Here is a 21,608-nt window from a genome sequence, read left to right as displayed (position 1 = left end):
ATAAACTCTTTGAAAAAGTGACCATATTTTAAGGTGGTACCAAAAATTCTTGAACTTTTCTTATTCAGATCCTTTGCGATTCAAGATTTAAGATTCAAAGATTTATTTGTTACATTTTTCCATGTCTTTATGCAAACATTTGAATATTTTTTCACATGTTTAAACTTTTTTGTTTCGTTTTATCTTGTGGTTCTTTTGCTTTCTGATCTCACTGTGACCTGCAGAGGTGAAAGGTCACCAAAGGTCGTCCTGGGGTTATGAGAGGTCATCGATGCCACAAAGGCCCACACACACACACACACACACACACACTCACACACAAACAGCGGCAGAGTCTCTCATCTACTATCAGTGTTGCTCTATCAGTGTGTGAGATGCTCAGGTTTGATAGGCTGTTCGAGCAGACAAGGAAGAGATGAACCGCTAAGAAAGAGGAAGTTATTGTATAACATACTAGAATTACTTCCTCCAAACACATATCAAACACAAGCAGGCAATAGAAGAGAGCAGAGAAAGAAAGGAAAGAGGAAGATATCTTATGTCCTTCCTTGTTTTCTTTCCTCTTTTAAATCCTTAGTAATATTTGCAGCAGACAACATCAATCTGCATTCACTTTCTTTATTCTTACCTAGTAATTACTTTGCGTGTGTCTTTTTGAATCTGTGAGACCTAAATTAGGCTAATTTCAAAGGGCTAACTGCAGCGGTTTAACAATATAAGCCAGTATGTCACAAATAAAATGATGCACACATACACTATACAGTGATGGTGGTAATGAGAGAGAGAGGAGAGAAAGAGCTGAGATGATGATGTAAACGAGTGTCATTGTTTCCACACACACACCTGTACATGGCGGAGAAGCTTTCAACTCTAACATCACTTCCTGGTTTGGGTTCCCGTTTGCATATTGTCTGGCTCCTGTGTCCGAGAGTTAAATAATCTGTTAATCAGATATCATTGTGTTAAACTGCTCTTCCTTCACAACCAAAGAGTCTGATGGAGAGAGAATAAAACAAAACTGGCACAATATGCGGTTGATCAGAAACCACAAAACTAACTAAAACATATCAGTGATATTTTCAAAATAAAAGCTTGATATTTGTTTTTCACACTGTTTCCTTACATGTTTTAATCCTATGCAAGTGTGTGTCTGCCTAAACTGTATGTGCATGACCACACTGCTATACCTACCAAACACACACAGAGGTCTAATGAAGATGGATGAGACAGCACACACACTTCTCGCCTCCTGGTTATTGATGAGCCTGAGGGGTCAAAGGTTATAGGAACACTAACCGTGTGTGTAACTTTCGCTTTGTCTCTTTCATCATTACGTTTTTTAGGGATAAGAACAAACATGTATTTTATTTCAGCTATCTTATTAGATTATTTTCTGTTTTCCATTTCTCTTCATTCTCCTCTTCCTTCCCTTTTCCTTAAATCTGAATTTCTGCAGTCACTTAGATTCAGATTTATTCCTTTTCTCTCCTTTTACGCTTTCCTTTTTTTGTAATACTCAAACAGATTGTAATCCTTCTATAAACTGAAATGCTTTTTTCTCCATTTCTTTGTACATTTCCATTCCTAAGGATTAGTCTACTTTAAAAAAAAAGTTGTCTGAATTTGTTGGTTTCTTCTCCACCTGGTGCTGCATTAAGGTTCAAATGTTCATCCTCTCTGCAGCTAGCTGGTTAGCTGGGCATGCTAACATGTTAAACCTACGTTAATTCCTCACACTTTGGTTCTTGTCTTTTTTGGGTTTTCTAAAGTCTTTAGCCAAATTCACCTAGCTATGGTGGCTCGGCTCTGATTAGAGGGCAGGGTTTTCTGAGCAGCCAATTATGTAGGCCTACAAAGTTTGACTTTTTCAAACTTTGTCTCTGTTGGCTATCAAATGGAATTTCAATTTATGAATGAACATTAATATGCATTTGGGTACTTGTTTTCTTTTCTAAAACTATCAGAATTAGCCTAAAATATCAAGTCGGGAACTCCTTTTTCCGACTTGGAAGACCAGCACATGACACACCAGAAAACATTTGTTCCAGTAACTTGATTTAAACTGGAAATGTCATCTCAGCTATACATCTCTCTGTGGACGCCTGTGGTCGGGTCCTCTGAAATTCTCCTCTCTTCTTTTCCTCCTCTCTCTATCTTGCCATCTCCTATCTCTTCATCTCTTTCACTTTTCATTCACAGTGAGTTATGTTAATATTCCCCAAAAATAGCTGCGGCCTGACCAGTGAATTCTCTTTCTCCCTGAAAAACTACTACTGTGTGTGTGTGTGTGTGTGTGTGTGTGTGTGTGTGTTTGTGTGTTTGAAGCCTTGCCACTTTTTTTTTATTCCCTTTTTGTTCCTGACCACATATGAGGAACGCTGAAATATAATGGAGCCAATTATTAAAGCTTAGCAGAGGCCTGATAGCTGTGTGTTTAAGGGATTGTTATGATGTGCATGTGCGTGCGTGTGTGTATGTGTGTGTGTGTGTGTGTGTGTTTGCTGGATTTTCCCCCTGGTATTTACGGTGAATGCAAAAACATTAAAGTGTCGGGCGGCATTACTGTAATTGCCGTTTTAGATCTGATTCGATACAGACCTCTCTGGGGAAATTTTCACAAATGTGTGTGTGTGAGAGAGAGAAAGAGAGCAAGAAAGGTAGAGAGAGAGACAGTTATCCAGCTGGGAAACTGACTAACCGATTATCGTTATGATTTCTGGGAAATGAGCAGAGTGAATGAACACAGATTAACTGTGTTTATTGGTAATCTGTTCCTTTTTTACAATTATAGTTCGTTTTGGTAAATGAAGTTCATTGTGTTTCTCTGTATCATCAGCTGTGTTTGGAAACATCTCATGTGAATAAAACATAAATATGAATCAAAACGTAATACTTTGGAGCACTCTCAATACTTTATGGTTGCTGCTTTCTTTTAACCCTTTGACGCTCACCCTTTTGGGAGTTAGGGTTAGAGGTCAACTAAATTAAATCAAATAGTTTTTTTATTGTTACACCCTTGCAATGTGAAGTAAGGTCAACAGCAGAATCTGAACTAATGACAATGATGATAATTTGGTGTCATTCTGGGATGATTTGGCTCTGATCTGCCTCCTACTGGATGTAGTATTAATCCACCGGATACGCAGGCAGATATATGAATAATGCTGCTCACCTACTAATGCAGACGTTGCGCACATTTTTTTCAAGGCTTCGGGGAGGTTTTATAAATATCAAACCCCTCTGATTTAAAAACTGATAATAGAAAGGGTAATCGTTAACCTTTTTGAAGCAGTTTGAGTTTGTTCTGTCAAAGATTTTACAGGCTGTCCGTGCAGTGCCGATGGTGGGACAAATTGGAAGTCATGCTGACTCACCTCACAGCATCCATTTGGACTTAACACAGCCATAGTCACAGCTCAAATGATTGTTATACCTGCCTCTGTTATAAAACTTGTGCTAATGTTCCCTCCTGCCTACTTTCTTTTAGCTCAAATGTGGGACATCATCCCATTTTAATACCAACAGGGCCATTTGTTTCTATCAACACGTCCTCATACATAAACAACAAAATACAATAAGTCGATTGTCCATTGTCGCAAAACGACATATGTGTCAATTGGAATGTACAACAACATATGACTGTTCCCTAAATGTACAAGTGTTGACCTTCAGTAAGTTAGCTAAGTCACGTGACTTTTAACATGTGGTAAACTGTTTGGTAAGGTTTGGACAACAAAACCACTTGGTTAGCTTTAAGAAAAAAGTCTTAGTTTGGGTTAAAATAAGTACATTACATAAGTAACGTGACATTGCCTACAAAACGTTACTTTTTAAGCATGTCAACGTTGACTTTCTTTCGCACATGACTCAGACCTCGGTGTCCTGAGTGAAAGTGAGTTTACTTCACTCATTCATCCACCCCACCACCCTCCTAACATGAAGGGTGCACGCTCTTTATACTACATCACCTGACTTCTTCTGCCACTAGACATCGGGCCTAACAAAAACTGTATAATGCCACTTAATAAGTTGTATAATGATCGACCTATATGGCTGTTTTTTCTGGTGAGGTTATGACCTTCTAAATCCAGATGTGGTACCTGTTGCTTTCAGATGTGATGTGATTTTCTCACTTCTTCTTGTTTTCTCCCAGCTCATTTCTCCTGTGGGAACAATAACAATAAATGTTCAGTACTTCATTGACTATTTCTGTCTCTGTTTCATCGTTGTGAGCAAACTTTAGAAAAAAGGGAAAAAAATGTTCAATCCACAATTTGTAACTTCCTTCTTCTTAATGAGAACGGTCACTTTTTTTTGTTATTAAATTGACAGTACCTCTGTACTTTTCAAAAGAATTGAGTAAGTTTGAACTTTTTCCCCATCACGGATACCAAAACAGAACAAGAGTTCGACACAAGCATTAAAAAATATGACTGAAGGAGAAACAAAGTGAGTTACAGAAAGAAGGAAAACACACACAGCAGTCATTGAGCCCAGATGTCTTCATTTGTCTCTTCAGCTACGCTCACCAGAATGACTGTTGAAGTCATATACAAACTCTCGTAAAACATGACTTAACTCAAACACACACCAATTTAACCACTCATATACACAAATGCTTGCTTTACCATGAGCTGGCTCGACAGTTTACACACTTTGACAAACTCACAAACACACATGTCGGTGTGTCATCATGGGAAACTGATGCTACATGTGTAATCTATAAACCTCTGATTAACAGCAGCGTGTGTGTGTCACTGAGTAAAAGAGTGTGTGATATGTACGTGCGTAACTCATGACGTTTGTGGGAAATAGGTTGTTGAACACACACACACACGCTTTGCCCCCCGTGCAGTGCAGACTAATAGTTTTGGGATGTGTATATCGCCTTGTTGGCACCGAACAGTGTGACTTCCAGCTGAAGGACATGCAGATGTTTTACAGAGGTGTCGGTGTGAAGCAGCGGGGGGGAGTTGTTTGGCGCTGCCCTGTATAATGCCAGCCTGCGGTCAGACGCTCTGTCAGACGTAATCAACACTGTCCATTAGAGACAGAAAGCTAGCTTTAGGGCAAATTCAAGCTTATTGGAAGAAAACAAATGTTGCTTTTTTTGCATGATGTGGTAATGTTGGCCTTTTTTTTCACATTTGTATATGCAAAACCATGACCAAAACTTTCCACTGATCTTAACCAAAAGAATTTATCCAAGGCTGAATAAACACTCGATGAAGTTGTGTTGAAGCACAGTTTAATGCCTCAATACTATAGATACCTTGAGTTATACTATCATGTCATAATTTCAGTAAACAAATCAGGTAATTCGACTGATCACACTATAACACTAGTAATGACTCTTTCTTTTTGCTTTTACTAACAATCAGGATGTTTCAAACTAAATCAGAACCTCAGGACGTCAGGGGTATAGGCAAGAGGCTCCATAATGGATCCTGAAAACTGGTCTCATTGTGTACAGGCGTCAAGGTTATTTCATAGTTGCTGTACAAACAAACCGCCAGAGTTGAATTAAGCGAGAGAAAAACAGAAAGCCAGAGGAAATAACAAATTTAACATAAAGGTGGGGTGAGCGATTCTAATCCATTACACGTCTTTTTGTCAAATTCAGATTTCTGAGTATTGCTGTCTGGAGCTGGTGTGCTGGATCTGTGCTTGGGCACAGTAGTGAATGCTAATGTCAGCAAGCTAAAGTTTAGCATGGATACTGTTTAGGCTACCATGTTCACCCTCCTAGAAAGACGGAAAGAGAAATATTTTCTTTTTTCTGTTTCGAAACATGTCTGTCGTCTCTCTCTGTCTTTTTTATTCCTATTCATTGTTGATTGTCTGTACTCTAAAAGACAAACCTTCAGTACATATTCAGTTTTGAAACCTCTCTGTTGTGGCATCACTGTCATCACATTTCCCTCTCCACGCCTTGTTTGTTCTTGTCATTTATCACCTAGTTTTGTCATTAAAATGGGCAGTTTCTCCCTCTCAGTCCTCCCAGCATCACTCTTCTTTTCTGCCCCACTTCTTCATCAGAGGGTTTATTTGTCACATCAAAGGAGCTTCTTTAATCCCTCAGTTTTGTTGCGTCATCGTATGTCGCCGCGACAGCTGACGAGGGTGGATTAAGGTCTGCCTGTCTCTCTCTCACACTCGAACAAAGAGATATTTTCTTAATTTAAACCATTCTCAGTCCCCACCAGTAGCGTAATGGTTCCCAGTGGAGCCCTTTGACGGCCAAAGAGTCTTCTGAAAGGAGGAACTAAATTTTGGTTAAATAAATGACTCAAACAACAAATGGAGCCAGTTGGTCCTCATAAATACAGATTGCTTCATTTTGTTTGTATTTTCGCAAGTTAGAGTCCTCTGAATTAAAGGTTTTGTCAAAACATCCTTATATCATCATTTTAAATTACAAAGTGTCTCAGCTAAAGATTCCCATGAACTGAGGCACTTTGCTAATTTCAGCTAAATTAAATTCAGTTGTTGGGTCATGACTGCCTTTGTAGAGTCATCTGGGAACAGCTTGACCTAAAAAAAAAAAACTGAGAGCGCCAATGAGAGCAGTGTGTTTGTGGCTGTTAATGTGTAAAATATTTGATTATGTAAAGGTTAGGGGTTAAAATTTGAGACCTGTTGCTGAAGAAATAAACTTTAAATTCTTTATTCCTGAACGCACAACCTCAGTTAGCAAACCTGATTCTTCACCAGCTTTCTGAGCTACATCTTGTTTAAGGGCAGGTCTGCTGTAGTCAGGACTACTTAAGCTGAGTTATTACAACAAAACATCAGACTTTAACACAGGAGACTGCTTCTTACCGATCTTTTGCCTCCTCCGCTTACTAACTTACTGTTTTCTTGAAACGACATTTCACCCTGACAATAGTGGCGTCAGATCAGAATACGCCTTTATGTACGATTCTGGAGGGCACGGGCCGATGATATGTTTTGTTGTTTGAGTTGTTAGCTACGAGACCAGCTAAAGACGCTCAGCTGGAAAAGCAAACCAACACCCCCAAAACAACAAGAAGTAAAATTACTGATTCTGTGACTGGACTCCAGGACTACAGCCCTGCTCTCACTTCCCTAAGACGAGACTGACGGTTTAAAACCCACAACCTCACAGTCCACAAAAGCAGATTAAAAAAGTTCTGATTAAAAGAAGCCCTAATTTAGTTGTCGCACACCAACTTTGTGGAGCAGCATAAAACAACCCACATCCTAGTTATACTCAGAAGTCTTCCCACAAGCCCCGATCCAGAAAATTTGGTGAAGAAGGGGGATGGCCACTTTGTATTTGATTGGTTCAAGGAATCTGCATGTACTGTTTAACCACATTTAGTCACTGACCCCATATCCTGTGGGAATGCAACCCAGCACAGGTAATTGTCTTATTCCAACAAAATCCATCCCCAAATGTGTCTTCTGTTTAGTTTCTTTCTTTGCTTTTTAAAAGGCACTGGTCTTTAATTTATGGTGTTTCTAGGGGACGAGACGATATTTTAACACTATATTTAAGAAATCTTCAATGACGACATATATGACTGGAAAAAATGTATTTTATCTGTCTGAAAGTCACAAATTGCAAAATACTGCAGGTGCATTTTGAAATGTTGCTTACATATTGTTCGTGTCTCGTCTGTCACTCTGTCGCCGTTTATTGTTTCCACCAGGAACCCAAAATGCTGCCACACAAACGATTTAAAAGTGGCGGGGGGCATCTTCGATGCTAATTTCACCCTCACACTCCATCATGCTGATATCACGAGACAGCTTTTACCCCGATGAGAAATAACGCCACGTTTTAACATCGTAATCTCATCGCACCCCTAGTTGTAGTTTTGAGCTGGATCTGCCACCACAGGCACAAAACAGCTTCAGTGTTGACTAATCTGACATTAACAAAGTGTTTATTAACACAGAGAGAAGCAAATGAGGATAAAGTTCATTAGCAGAATAGTAAAATCACTTAAATCCAGCTCGCATGGTGATCCAAAACAAAGAGCGCCACGTGTAAAACCTCCCTATAAAAATGAACCATTGGCCACATCTGTAACTACACTTTGAGTTTCAGTTCATTCAGTTAATGTTTCTTTTTGTTTTCTCTTGTTTTGTTTTGTTGTTTTCCTCCTTAGGTCTGCCAGGTCATTTTATTGTTAATTCATCAACACTGGGTCTGCAGCTGGCCAGCTGTTCTACACACAGCTTTCATTTGGTTAATGGAGGTTACCTAAGAGCACAAACGATGATAAAATGTGCAAAGCTAATTGGTGCAGTCTGTGATCACATAGATCAGAAGTTCATGGACTCATTTCAAATTAATATAATAAAAACCTTTCCGATGATCATCTTTTTCCACAGTCAGAAAGTCCAAAAACCCATCACTCTGTGAAGCAAGTCCAAATGGACTTTTACTGCAATTTAATTATTATTTACCTGCCTATTTATCCTCTTTCCCATCAGATTCCCTTTAAATATGACCATAACAGGAACATGATGGGCCCTAATGTGACGAGATTTGTAGCTTCTGAACCATCATAAAGATAGAAAAGAAAAAAGTAAAACACTGATTATATCAGTCTGACTTGTCTTGTTTGTCTACTTTCTGAAAATAACAACTGAGCTATCTCCATGAAAAGTAAGCTCCAACTCCCGAGAAAGACTGTGAGCTATGGATGCTCTGAAAGAAGAAGTAAGAGCACCTTCAAGTTAAGTTTTTTTTTGTCATTTGTTTTTGTACATCTTTTTGTTCACCAAAAGGTATAAATCTGCTCTACCTTTTTCTGGGCGCACCATGTTTCTTAATGGTTGCACCTTTAAAATGAAGTGAAATATTCTAAATGTCTTGTGCAACATTTATATACAAAAGTGGAATACAAGTATCTTTTGGAAACAAAGCGTCTCTGCACAACAAGTAACGACAAACTCACCTGTGGGAAAATAACTTTAACCACAAGTACAGTACAGTTACATTTTTGAGTTAGTTGTACTTTCCTTGAGTATTTCCACTTAATACTTTGAGGCAAATATTGTACTTTTTACTCACTTTAAACAGCTATATTTACTAGTTACTTTTCAGAGTAAGATTATACACATAAAACATTTGATCATCTTGTAAATATGATGCTTTGTTATGGATAAAAACAATTCAACAGTATATAAAGTAGTGAGTAAGCTCTGCTTTGACCTGTTACAACTTTAAAATGCTGCTTACATGTTAATGTGTCAGTACACATTAGGCAAGAGCCACTGAGTAAGGGGCCATCTGAGGCCATGAGATAATGCAGGACTTGATCGTAAAAAGAACCCACCAAACTACCACCACTGCATGCCAAACTTGCCTAATTTGTCCTAATTCGTAAATCGCTTTTGTGCTCCATCAACAGATAATAGCAACCCTCCGGCGTTGACCGATCGCACTGGCTGTGACTTCCCATAATTCCCAACCCTTGTTTTTGCGCTGGAACACCCACAAATCCAAAACAACAGCAAACAACAGGCTGATGATGATGTGTGCCAAATGGGTTCAGGAGAATCTAAATTGCTATGTGAGTTGTAAACGAGACGTCTGACTGTGCTGCCTGTAAATCAGTGTGCTACTGTGAATGTAGCTGTAAATCTGTGTGAGTCAGGCGGCATTATATGATGATGTCATAGCGCATTGACCTCATACAGCAGCATAATTAAACTCAGGCTGTGGGGTCAGCCAAATGTCACTAATATACGTGTGTGTGTGTGGTAATGAGGTCCTTATTCACTTTAAAACGTCTTGTTTTTGACTCTCTTGCTCTCCTCTCCCCAGTCAGCTCTTTTTAAAATAAATAACGATAAGCTCTGAATAGATCTATTGTGCAAATTTCTTGGATCTCTTGAATGAGATGGTTTCTATCAACTTGAGTCATTACTTTGTACTTTTCAAAATGCTGTATCAGCTTTCTGGATATTCTACATTGTGATTCCCTCCGATGCACCTGTCACACATTCATCTGTGCAGAGATTTTCTTTTAATCACATTATAGTAATGTAAGTAGTTACTGATCCCAGTAGCACCACATTACTTTGCCGTGTTGGGGGTCAACTTATTTGCTGTCTTACCGGCAGTTTGATAGAGGTTTAATGATAGTTTGGTCTGAGGCATGTGGGAATGAAGGCGTCTCCTCCAAAAGAGCAGAAATCAGCCGCATAGTAACTTTAACATGTTGCCTGTATTTACCTTTCTTACTAACACCCACCACTGGTAAGCTTACATTCAGAAGTCACTCTAATCCAGCCTCTCTACATTTATATAAAAATATTGTGATACACAAACCAGCTCTGATTCCAGTAGCTGCAGCACCTTCGTAAACACACAAACCAAACCTCTCCTGAAAGTCCTCCTTACCTAAGGAGTGTTGGTGTTTGGTAGGGTGCTGTTAACTATTAACCAACTGTTAACCAAGGTCTAGGCTAAAAACCAGAGGAGACAGGGCCTTTGTTGTCAGGGCCCCTTACACTCTGCCACAGTCTACCAGAGGAGATCAGGCTTGCAGAGTCTGTTCCTGGTTTCATCTCACTTCTAAAGAGTAATTTATATAAAACAGCTCTCAGTATGCTCCGGCTTCCTCCCACCATCCAAAGACATGCAGGCTAGGATAACTGGCGACTCTAAATTGCCCTCAGGTGTGACTGTGAGTGGTTGTTTGTGTGTGTGTGGCCCTGCGGTGGACTGGCGACCTGTCCAGGGTGTACCACGCCTTTTACCCAATGTCAGCTGGGATTGGCTCCCGAGGTTTTCAGGCAACGGGGATAACAATGTGACTTTTGTTATTTTTTTCTCAGCTCTGGAACTCTAATATATATTTATATTATTAAATTATTTAACTAACGGCTACTAATTGACAAGGAAAATCCTTACTAGGGGTCAGCCTTAGTAAACACATTAAACTTTTTTGTCTTGTGTATATTTTTGCAGCTAAGTCATGTATATATTAATTTATGACAGAACAAAACCAAACTATCGCTTTACATTTTTTCTGTTGTACCTCCATCCCTCTTTCTTGTCTCCTGCCGTGTGTGTGTGTGTCTGATCGTGTTCGCTTCCTGTGTTCCACTAAGCCCTCTAAAGCCTAAGCTAAACACCTCGGCTGTGAAAGGTCATTCTAGGGTCAGAGGAAATAGAAAATAGGTTCTCCGGTAAACCTCACACACACACATTGGCCGTCTCAGAGACAAACTCTTTTATTTCCCCCACTGACTGTCACACCCCCCCCACACTGTCTCTGCTTGGGCTGACTGTGGTAAGGGAGTGTGTGTTTAGGTAAAGTGTTAAAAGCTTAAATGGACATAGTGGTGGAATGTAAAGATAAGGCGTCTTTGCTTATACAAAGAAACACACACGCACGCACACACCCTCGTGCAGTAGCCACACGAAAGCAGTTATTATCTAACTCACCCACATAACGCCGTTAATGGGCTAAGCACCTGCCAAATCTTCCCCTCCCTGACCTGGAATGAAAACACTGGAAGTCTGACACATTATACAAGAGGTTGTGACCTTGTAATGGAATGGATGAAGTCACCTAACGCTCCAGATGAGGACTTTCAGGAGAGGTTTGGTTTGTGTGTTTACGAAGGTGCTGCAGCTACTGGAATCAGAACTGGTTTGAACTCTGCCGAACTCTGAAAAGGCAGAAGATTGTGAATCAGCTTTTTAGTTACATCATCAACTCTCATATTTAAGGTTAATCTTTTTTTCCTGCAGAGCTCTTTCGATTTTGAAAGCTGGTCTTGATCAGATTTTAGGGTCAAAACTTTTAAATAAGCAAAATGTCTTTTTTAATATGTGGTATCGATGCAGTTTGATTAGGTTTAGGCACCAAAACTACTTGGTTAGGTTTTGTAAAACATCATGTTTTGGGTTGAAATAAGTCATTACGGGACAGCGGATGCGTTAAACAGGAGTTACTTGAAAGCCCAGGGCATCTCATCTGGACACTAAAGTAGACCTAGTGTGCCAAATACCAACGCGTTTTCAGTCTTCCTCAAAGGGGAGGATGAGGATTTCAAATACATATTGACAAACAATGCAGCAACTCACTCCCAACGGAGGGAGCAATCCACCGTTCTCCGGCAGAAAATCCATGCCATGCATTTGACTTCAAACTGTCCCAGTGTGTGGTGAAGGTCAAGGTCTAATGAAGCCAACAGAACCACATCATCTTGCTGCTGGGGAGCTTCGTAACTTCTTCAGACCCCAAATTTGGAAACCACTGGACTAAACTCCTGGACTTTATATATATATAAAGTAGGTAAAAGTAGCTCCAGCTGTCCTCTGTGATTATGGTTTCTTCAATACTGCCAACAGTGTCTATTACATCACTTTAGTGCCTATAATCACAGTAAAGAATTTCTCTGTGGGTATTAGTGATATAATGCATAATCCTAACTGTAGCGAACATCCGATCGAACATAACCATGGATGGTATGTGGTCAAGTGTTGGTGGCTGAAACAACAGACAAAAACGTGCTCGAGCTCAAAGTTTTACTTCTCTTTCAGTTTATATAGTTCTGTTAAAGGAAATATAAATAGCTTGATTCTGTCTGTCTACAGTGCTATGACGCTATCCATAGTGCTAATAATCATACCACCTCCCCTGAAGTTCATTTTTATCTAGCTCTGACTCAGCATTTTTTGCAAACTCTGTGTGTTGGACTACTGTTTTGGCCAAAAGTTGAATGTGAGGCCAAGTTTCAGGCTTTTGTTTTGAAACGCAAGCTAAACTGTTGGGATGGGGAACTAATAAAACGTCTAAAATATAAATGTTAAAATATTAACCACATGTCAAGGATAGCATCATGATAAACTTGAACTCTCTGCACCTACATTCATATATAAAGAGTTTAACATTTCCCAGGCTGAGCAGTTCCAATACCTTCCTTTTCAAGGTTTTAGTACCTTTTGCATTATCTGCGAGTCTTGTTTTAAAAAACAGACAACTCTGTTTATGGTGGCTGTTTATGTATATGTGAGGACATACTATATATATATATATATATATATATATATATATATATATATATATATATACACACATACATACATACACACACATACATATATACACATACACACACACACATATATATATATATATATATGCTGTGCATCTTTGTTATAAATGTACTACACTTAGTGCAAATTAATGACTAACCAATACATAGAACTATTGCTTTAAAAAATATTTTGTGTTGTTTGCATGTTTTGAAATTCTCTGTTGTTTGTTTTCTTTTAGCATTTAATGAAATTTTGAGTTGTTCTATATTTCCTGCCTGGAAACTTTTTATCTACTCTTTATAAATATATGCTGTTAAAAAACTACACTTACTACATGCCAATATTGACTATAACTGGCCATTGATGTATTCATGAAAGGTAAGATTGTAATGCATGTGCTGAAAATACATTTTCAGCCTAAAAAAAGGTACTTAATGTGTCACTTCGAAAGAACTTGAATATGCTGGTGTGTATGTAGTGCACAATTGATTATCTGCACACTCCATACTGCGAACAAAGCTCAGCAAAATCAGAGGCAGTCTCTTACAGCATATATACTGTATACAAAAGTAGGATATTCTTAAATTATTAGATTTAAGATATCAAGAATAAACTTTCAATCGAAAATACTCCTTAAAGTACTCAGAGAAATGGAAATTTGCACATCTACAATTCCAAACACTCAACCGGGCAACTCAATGTGCTGAGGAAGACCATGAGATATGATCAAAAAGCTCCAGAACAGCTTTGAAATGGATCATTTGTACTAAAAGTTTGGTAGTTTTTCTTCTATTCCACGTGATTTCAGAGTCATCAAACCATTTTAAACTCACATTTGACCTCTCCAAACTGCACACTGAGAGCAACTATATAGTAAAGAAGCATTCACTGGTTTTCCCTGTCAAAATAAAAGTCACAAGAACTGATGATACTTCTGGCCTTTAAAACCCTTACTGATATGTTCTTATTAACTCACTAACCTTCGTCCCATGTCAGTAGATTATTTATGAGCTATCAGTGTGGGTGTGTGTTCACCAGAAAATGGAAGTCTCTGATGGCAGTGTGTGCAGCACACATCCAAACTTCTAATAATTTAAGAGGAGAAAGACCAAAAGTGCATTCCATTAACTCAAAACAATTTAGTCTTCCCGTTTTCTTTCTTTCCAATCTATTTCCCCTTTTCTTCCTCTTTCTGGCCGGCTGCCATGTGTTTCTCCTCCGCTAGGCGGCAGCATTGAGCCGTTGTCAGGGAACGAGTTTGAGCCGCTGGAAAGAAGAGAAGGAAAAAGAGAGAGGGAGAGATAGACCTGGAGTTCTTCAGTGAAATATCCAAAGTGGGCAAAAATCCCTCTGAGACGTGTTCCTTATTCTGTGCTGAACGAGAGAGTAAAGGAAGAAAAGGAGGAAAGGGGTGAAGAGGGATGCAGAGGAAGGAAAGGAGACAAAGCGATTGTATACATGAAACATCTACAGTATATTAGTGTATATTAAAACAAAAAAAGAAGGGAAACCAGCAGCGGAGATAAATAAACTGTCAAAAAGAAGAGGAGATGAGGTTAAAATGAATTGAGAAATTAGTAAAAAGAGGATAAATCAAGATTGACTTAACAATTGTGAAACAAACTGCAGAAACTTAAAATCTCTCCTCATGATTTTGTCACCGTCAGATGACCTAATTGAAGCCAGTAATTTTCTTTGGAATAGAGGTGGCTCAGCAGCGTGCCGAGAACAGCCCAGACTTCCCCCAGCACATGCATCTGACTGATCTGATTGTTTTCTAAAGAAGGAGAAGTCAGGTCGAGGACGGGGACACGTGGCCAGGGACCGGAGCCGGAGTTGAACCTGGAGTTGACCTTTCTGTTAAAGGGACGCTTGAGTCTGTCGGTTCAGCTCGCGGGTCATCAGAGCTTAACTTTGATTCAGGCAGCAGAGAGTGATGGGAAAGATAAGAGAGAGGTGAGGGGTAAATATTGAGGCTGCAATGTAAAGGTGAGCGAAGAAGGAGACAATTGGGAGGAAACAAAGAAAAGCACATGTCTGTCTCTCGCTGCTGAAGGTGAGGTGTCAGAAAAAGAGGAAAAGTCATCAAGAAAAGGATTAAAGAATCTAAATAGAGAAGGAGAGAGAGACAGATGGACAGAAAGAAAGAACAAGTGAAAAAAAGAAAAGAAAAGCCAAATCTGAACAAAGAAACTGAATGTGCAGGACTCTCTTCTGTCTCTCTTCTGCTGCAGTGCCCTTGAGCAAAACTGCTCCAGTGTGCATAAGTGTGTGAACAATGAAAAGAGACTAAGGTGATAATCTGTAAATGACCACTGAAGAGCTATGAATCAGTTTGTCACCGTTAGAACAACATTTCCACTCCTTCAGGAAGATTTTAGCCATTTGGCAGAGAACCCTTTTGGAACCAAATGATGCCAGTTTCTGGCCGAGGTCCGTTCGTGTCCAATGATGCACCGGGAACATGAACGGGAGAAAACACGAAGATTTTGAACTGCAGAAGCTGGGTATAAACTATAAATACGCACCAAACCTCGTGCGTAAAGGCGCGTCTTAGATGGCAAGTTTGGAGTGATCATTTTACTGTAGAAACTAACAACGATGGAATTTGTTATTGATGAGTCCAACGCCTCTGCTACGCGGTAAAAAAAAAAAAGAGGTTCCACCGATCCTGATGTGTGCGCAGCGCTGTTTTATTCTGCAGGTGATTAATTCACGTGTGCGCACGTCCTGCACGGAGACAGAAGTCATACAAGTAAGCGCAAGCGCTGTTTCTCTCTCTCTCTCTCTCTCTCTCTCCCTCATTGGAGCTCTGCCAGCACCAGCACGCTCCAAGCCTCCTCTCCTCTTGCGCCGCTTGCTGCTCACTTTACACCACCCCTCCTTCTGAGGGGAGAGAGGAGGAGGAGGAGGGAGGGGGGTCCTCCAGGAGCTGAAAGAGGTGGAGCAGAGGGGAGGGATGGAGAGAGGAAGGGGAGAGGAGAGAGAAGGGGAGGGGAGTCTCCCTCTCTAGCCGACGCTGGAGGGAGGTGGGGTCGGGTTGGAGGGGGGCGACGGGAGCCCTTGGCCGCCTATTCGCCTTCCAGTTGCCTCCGCTCTATATAAACACTCATTGGTGCCTCTGGCTCGACGCACACACACACTCTTTACGCGCGCATACACACACACACACACACACACACACACTGAGGGTGACTTGTATAGGCAGCCAGCGTTGAGAGAGAGAGAGAGAGAGAGAGAGAGAGAGAGCGCTCTCAGAAACAGAAAGGTACACAGAGAAGAGAGTGGACGCCAGAAAGTGAGAGAAGGAGAAGCAGGACGGTGGCCCCTGAGCATCTCCTGCGCACCTTTTCATTCCTGCACGCTCACGGATCTTAAAAGTCTACACTTTACTTCATCTTCATCGTGCTTGCTCCAGAAAGAGATTAAAACTTTTGCAAAGAGGCTTTTGAACATTTTTGGGAGTTGACAGAGACGCGATTCCTGGAAGAGTTTTCCTTCATTTTTCCCCCCAAACCACGTCTTTCCATCCCTCGAGAAGTTTTAAAAAGTAAAGCCCTTGTTAGTTCCAGGGCTCGACTTCACTTTTTCCACGTGCCCCACGGTGTCCCAGCTTTTGACATAATTGTGTTACCTTGAGATTTTTTGCTTGCCTTCAAGTTTGACACTTAAAAAACAACAACTTCATTTTAAGTTACTGACCCACAAACGAGACCAAACATGAGATACCGAGCATCCCCAGTCTTGTGTGATTACCGTCCTAAATGCTTGAATCATTAAAACAAAGTGAGTTTTAATGGTTTTTATTTTTTCCACTTTACAAGCTGATGTGTGATACTGAAGATACGGGGAGCCGGGCAGCACAGCTCACCTGTAGCATCTCCTCCGCTCAGTCGACACTCTGATTTGCACTTTTTACGCAGATGAACGCCACTTTGTGACTATTTTAAGACAGAGACTCAATCTATCTGAAAAGGACTGCACACAGTTCATTCATTCTGAAAACACAACCGACTCTTGTCAATTGCAGGGGGCTTTGGAGTGCGTAAAGGAGAGTTGCATTTTACGCCAAAACTTTTATCCAACTTTTAAATCGCCCCGGGGATCCAGATCTACCAGATTTCATCACGAATACAAAGTTTAAAGAAACTTCAGCGCAACTTTTACCATTTTAAAAAAAAGTCATCCTGAGCTCCAGAGAGGCAGCCAGACTCTCCATCATCATGCTGTTCGACAGTTTCGACCTCGTTTCGGCTCTGGCCACTCTGGCCGCCTGCCTGGTGTCCATGGCTCTGCTCCTCGCCGTCTCCCAGCAGCTGTGGCAGCTTAGATGGACGGCCACGCGGGATAAAAACTGCAAACTCCCCATGCCTAAAGGATCCATGGGCTTCCCGTTCATCGGCGAGACCTGCCACTGGCTATTGCAGGTAAGCGCGCCCACGGGGCGGGGAGGGGGGGTTTGGTGGAGCGAGACACGGTGTCTGGGTCAGCGCGGGTCTCGGTGTATGCGCCGGGGACAGAGTGCGACTTTATCCGTGTATGATGGAATCAGTCTTATCTAATTCATTATTCATTAAGACATCCCAGACGTTGTTTTGCTTTGAGTTCATTCATTACACTTCTACACTTTTTTCCCACTTGGGCTTACTGCGTGTGCGCTCCTTCAGCGGATCTCAGTCGGCGATATCGAGTTACTGATGAGTTAGTGTGCAACGGGACAGTGAGATAATAGATTAGTAGAGATACTTTTAAACACCAATACTGCACAGTTTCACAGATTTTGCTACATGCGTAAAGCTTGTTAATTGCGCTGCAGTTGGTGATCCGTCAGACAAGAAAAAAACGCCAATTTGTACCTTTCCTCCTAAACTGCCCATCATTTTACTACTTTCCTCAATTTGACTCAACATCCCATGACGCGTAGAGGTAAACTTAACCATAAGGTCTCATCTCACGCCGGGTAATCTCTATTTTCCTGTAACATATGTGTCGTTCTCACCAGGCGCGCCTGTAATGCACACAGAGCGACTCCAGTCCGCGCGCCGCCATCAAATACTTTCACTTCACTTTTAATTAGTTTATAGTACTGCAATCTATCCCCCACTCTACTGTGGCTCAATCAGACAATCAGATCGTTTTTCTTTTTCTTTTTATTATCTCAGAGCGTGTCGGGTCCAGCCGCTGCCAGACGCTCCCTGCGCAGAGATCGAGTCGTAGTCAGGCTGATAGGCTATCTGTCATATCTTATTATGGTGGCAATTAGTGACAGCGGGTATGCGTAGAAGTCAAACACAGAAAATAATAAAAAGTCTAAATTAAAGTCTTATGTTTACTACAGAAATGACAAGAGTGTGTTTGTTGAATATTTCGGGATGTTTGGGAAGAAAGACAGAATGAGGAAGAGAAAGACAGAGACTTTGTGTGGGTAAAAGGGTTAAGGTGAGGGTAAGTGCACACCTCTTCCTCTTTTTTTACTCCTCCTTTTTCCTCCCCTTCTCTCTTCTCCGTGCTGGAGAATCCAGACGCCGCAGCTCCGCTCGCTGCGGGATCATCTTGGCTGCTTTCATTAAAGCATGCTGAATGTTTCAGAAATCACCCGTTACTGAGACCCCCCCCCCCCCCACACACAAGTTGATTGACAGACAGATGCTGTAACGTTGAAGAAAAAGGGAAAATCCCCTGCACGTGTAGACTGAAACTTTTTGATGGTTTTGGTGGGGTGATCTTCTAATTGCTAATAACATATTTGGTCCCTGAATATGTGCTTAATCTTTATGTTTTGACCGAAAGGAAGAGAAATGTGGACCACAGAGCGCAAAGAAGGACTTTTACCAGTTGAGGGAAGAAAGCTCAGGATTGTAGTTTGACCGGGCTGCACGCGCGAGCCCCGCTAAGCAGCCGTTGTCAGCGCGAACTGATGGCTCCCAGGAGCACGCCGACAGAAAGGGCTGGGGGGTGGAGGAGAACAAATAAAAAAAGCAAGAGCGAGAGAGGGGGGACAGGGGGAGAGTAAGAGAAAAACCTCAAAAAGAGAAGCGGGGGGGGGGGGGGGGGGGGGGGGGGGGGGGGGGGGCAAGGCAGTGGCTCGACGAGTGGAGGCACGTTGGCCGTGTGCGGGGCTTGAACTCGCGGTGCTCCTCTCCGTTACATCTGACACCGAGCGAGACGCGTTCCCGGAATGCAACCGAGGACCACGGCCAAGTGTATTGCGGGGGGGAGTACATGTCAGTCAGAAAGAGGCTGAGTGTGCCTATACTTATGAGGACCAAATGTCCCCACAAGCAGGGAATCTGGAGGAGTCTGACAAGTGAGGAGTGTTTTGGCAGGGCTTTCAGTGGCTAGATTGGAATGAGGTCTTGACCTAATCTGAAAGTGAAGTTGAGTTAGGACTAATAAGTTTATGTAGTCAATGAAATGCCTCATAAATACTGTTAAACTGAATGTATGAGAGAGGCAGAGATGCTGGGCTGCAGCCCAATCATCATCTGTGCTGTGGGAAAGCCAGGCAGACATAGATGGAGATCTGATGGGACCCTCCTGCCCAGATTCTGTTTTATGTCTCAGCTACTAGTCTGCTGCTTGATTGCTCATGGAGACGACATGTCAGACGTGCTCAGAGACGAGCCGTCTCTCTGCAAAAGTGGGGGTTAAGACCTCTGAATGCACCAAGAGGTGATGTGCATGCAGCATTTAGTTAAGTTCAAGAAATTAAGTGGCATATGTTGGGTTTTGATTAAGAGTGTCAGAACCATAGCTGTATATGGTACATTGGTTCTGAGTCACCTTTATGAAAGTTAACCGGCTGTTCCACCGGAAGCAGGGAGATTCAGGAAGGAGACACCAACTTGTCTTCACCAAAGAAAAGGACAAAGTTGGTTGGTGAAACGGCTTCAAACGACAAATCCTAAAAAGTTCTTTCCATCCAGTGAATGATGACTCTTCCCCGTCCAGCAAAATAACAGAATTTGTCATTTGTTCAAAGTACGTTCATATGTTAATATGTTTAATGCGACATAGCAGAGTGCAGCACCAAAGGTCTTACAAAGCATCTGATTTCAAGTCCAGTCTGATTCGTTGTTTGTTTCTTCTTTTTGATCACAGTAGGTTGTGTGTCTTTGACCATAAATCTTTTTGTACACTCAAGTATTTTAGTTAAGTAAACATAAAAAACACGGCTGTTGTTTCTACATCAGTGACACACAGGTAGTTTGGGAAAACATACCTTTTTTGTCATGTTGGTTTGAGGACTGGAGAAATTGTTTAGGTTGATAACATGAGTTGATATCAAGTATTCTAACAATTTGTTTGTTCAAGTATTTAATTTCAACCTGTAAAATCTGTGTTTTTGGGCCACTTGGGGGCGACGGAAGCAAGTTGTGAACACAACATACGTTGATATGGCAAACTTGTTTGCAAATAGTTGCTTACTTACACATTCAGCAGTTACGGAGCAATATTGCCATTTATTGCGAGTCGTATTTGTGTCCACATGATGAATTTCAAGGCCCATGTTCACTCTTTTTTAGCTCTGATTTTGGTCTCCACCAACTCCAAAGGGAAAGAACTAGCTTTTTAGCTGCTAAATGCTCCACTATGTTCAGCAGCTTGTTGCTAACTGTGTCTGGTGGCTGTTTGGTGCTGAGCAGGAAGCGTGATCCACTGTTATTACAAAAATATCAATTATAGGTGCTTTAATGAAGGGTAATGATCTTTGCCCCACCTTTAAACACGAGGCGATTCCTAGACTGCAGATTGTGTGTGTATGTATGTGAATGAGAGGCAGTTTTGTAGGAATATGTTGAAGTATGTAAATAGGTGCATCAGATTTCTCTGGATAAAAACTGACAAACCTCCAAAAATAAATTTTTCATGCATCTTGCATTTTCTTTACTCACATTCCCTTTGTTGTTTTACTCCCTCTCTTATTTTCACTTAATGTCTCTTCCAGATTTCCTACATAAACACCCATTATGTCTCAAAGTGTGCATATGTACGTACTGTATATTTTTAACTCCACACACGTGGCAGCAGCAGAAGCACATTTTTGTGACGGATCCATTTTAAAGCAATCTGCAGTTAGAAATAGTTTTATGGTCACCCTGCCAAAGACCCGTCTGCTCTCATTAGGAGCTGGAGCTTTCTGAAGGGACGGCGCCAAGCAGGAGCGTTACTACTGAGCAGACACACACACACACGCATTGAAATATTACCTACATGGTGCAGGTTCATGTATACACTGAGATAAACACACATTAGTTATATGCATGCATTTTTATGCACCTACAAGTGTGGATACACCAATATACTTTCCATACAGGTGCATGGACGTCCACACACACCATCCAGTGTATGTATGTTTAAATGCCTACAGTCATTAAAATGGGATTTATGAACACAAACATGAATCCATACAGTTCTTTATTTACAAACGCACAACTCGTATGAAAATATTTATGAACTATACCAGTCGGAAAGTGATGGTACTATTTTTTGGAGAAATACTATACATTTCTGTTTCTAAGACATAACAGCAAAATGGTTACGTGCTAATTTGTTTAGGTTTTGCTCCCTT

The 21,608-nt window shown here is 41.1% G+C and overlaps 1 protein-coding gene and 1 long non-coding RNA gene across 2 annotated transcripts in view; one reads left to right on the top strand and one right to left on the bottom strand.

Moving 5' to 3' along the window:
- The window catches only part of LOC119913176, a 261,699-nt gene that overhangs the window by 8,091 nt on the left and 232,000 nt on the right, over positions 1–21,608 (bottom strand). Inside the window, exons 5-6 of the long non-coding RNA XR_005446401.1 lie at positions 4,101–4,163; positions 844–940 (exon numbers count right to left, since the gene is read on the bottom strand). This is a non-coding gene — a long non-coding RNA (uncharacterized LOC119913176). The remainder of the gene's footprint in view (positions 1–843; positions 941–4,100; positions 4,164–21,608) is intronic.
- The window catches only part of LOC119913165 (cytochrome P450 26B1), a 38,518-nt gene continuing 33,075 nt past the window's right edge, over positions 16,166–21,608 (top strand). Inside the window, exon 1 of the mRNA XM_038732517.1 lies at positions 16,166–17,463. Within this exon, the coding sequence (XP_038588445.1) occupies positions 17,260–17,463 (204 nt within the window). The 5' untranslated portion in view covers positions 16,166–17,259. The remainder of the gene's footprint in view (positions 17,464–21,608) is intronic.

The sequence above is a fragment of the Micropterus salmoides genome, unplaced genomic scaffold, assembly GCF_014851395.1.
Source record: "Micropterus salmoides isolate LMB-PRFRI ecotype aquatic unplaced genomic scaffold, ASM1485139v1 Ms_hic_scaffold_2, whole genome shotgun sequence".
NCBI classification, from domain to species: domain Eukaryota; kingdom Metazoa; phylum Chordata; class Actinopteri; order Centrarchiformes; family Centrarchidae; genus Micropterus; species Micropterus salmoides.
The sequence above is the reverse complement of the archived record's forward strand: the minus strand, read 5'-3'. Positions and strand labels throughout refer to the sequence as shown.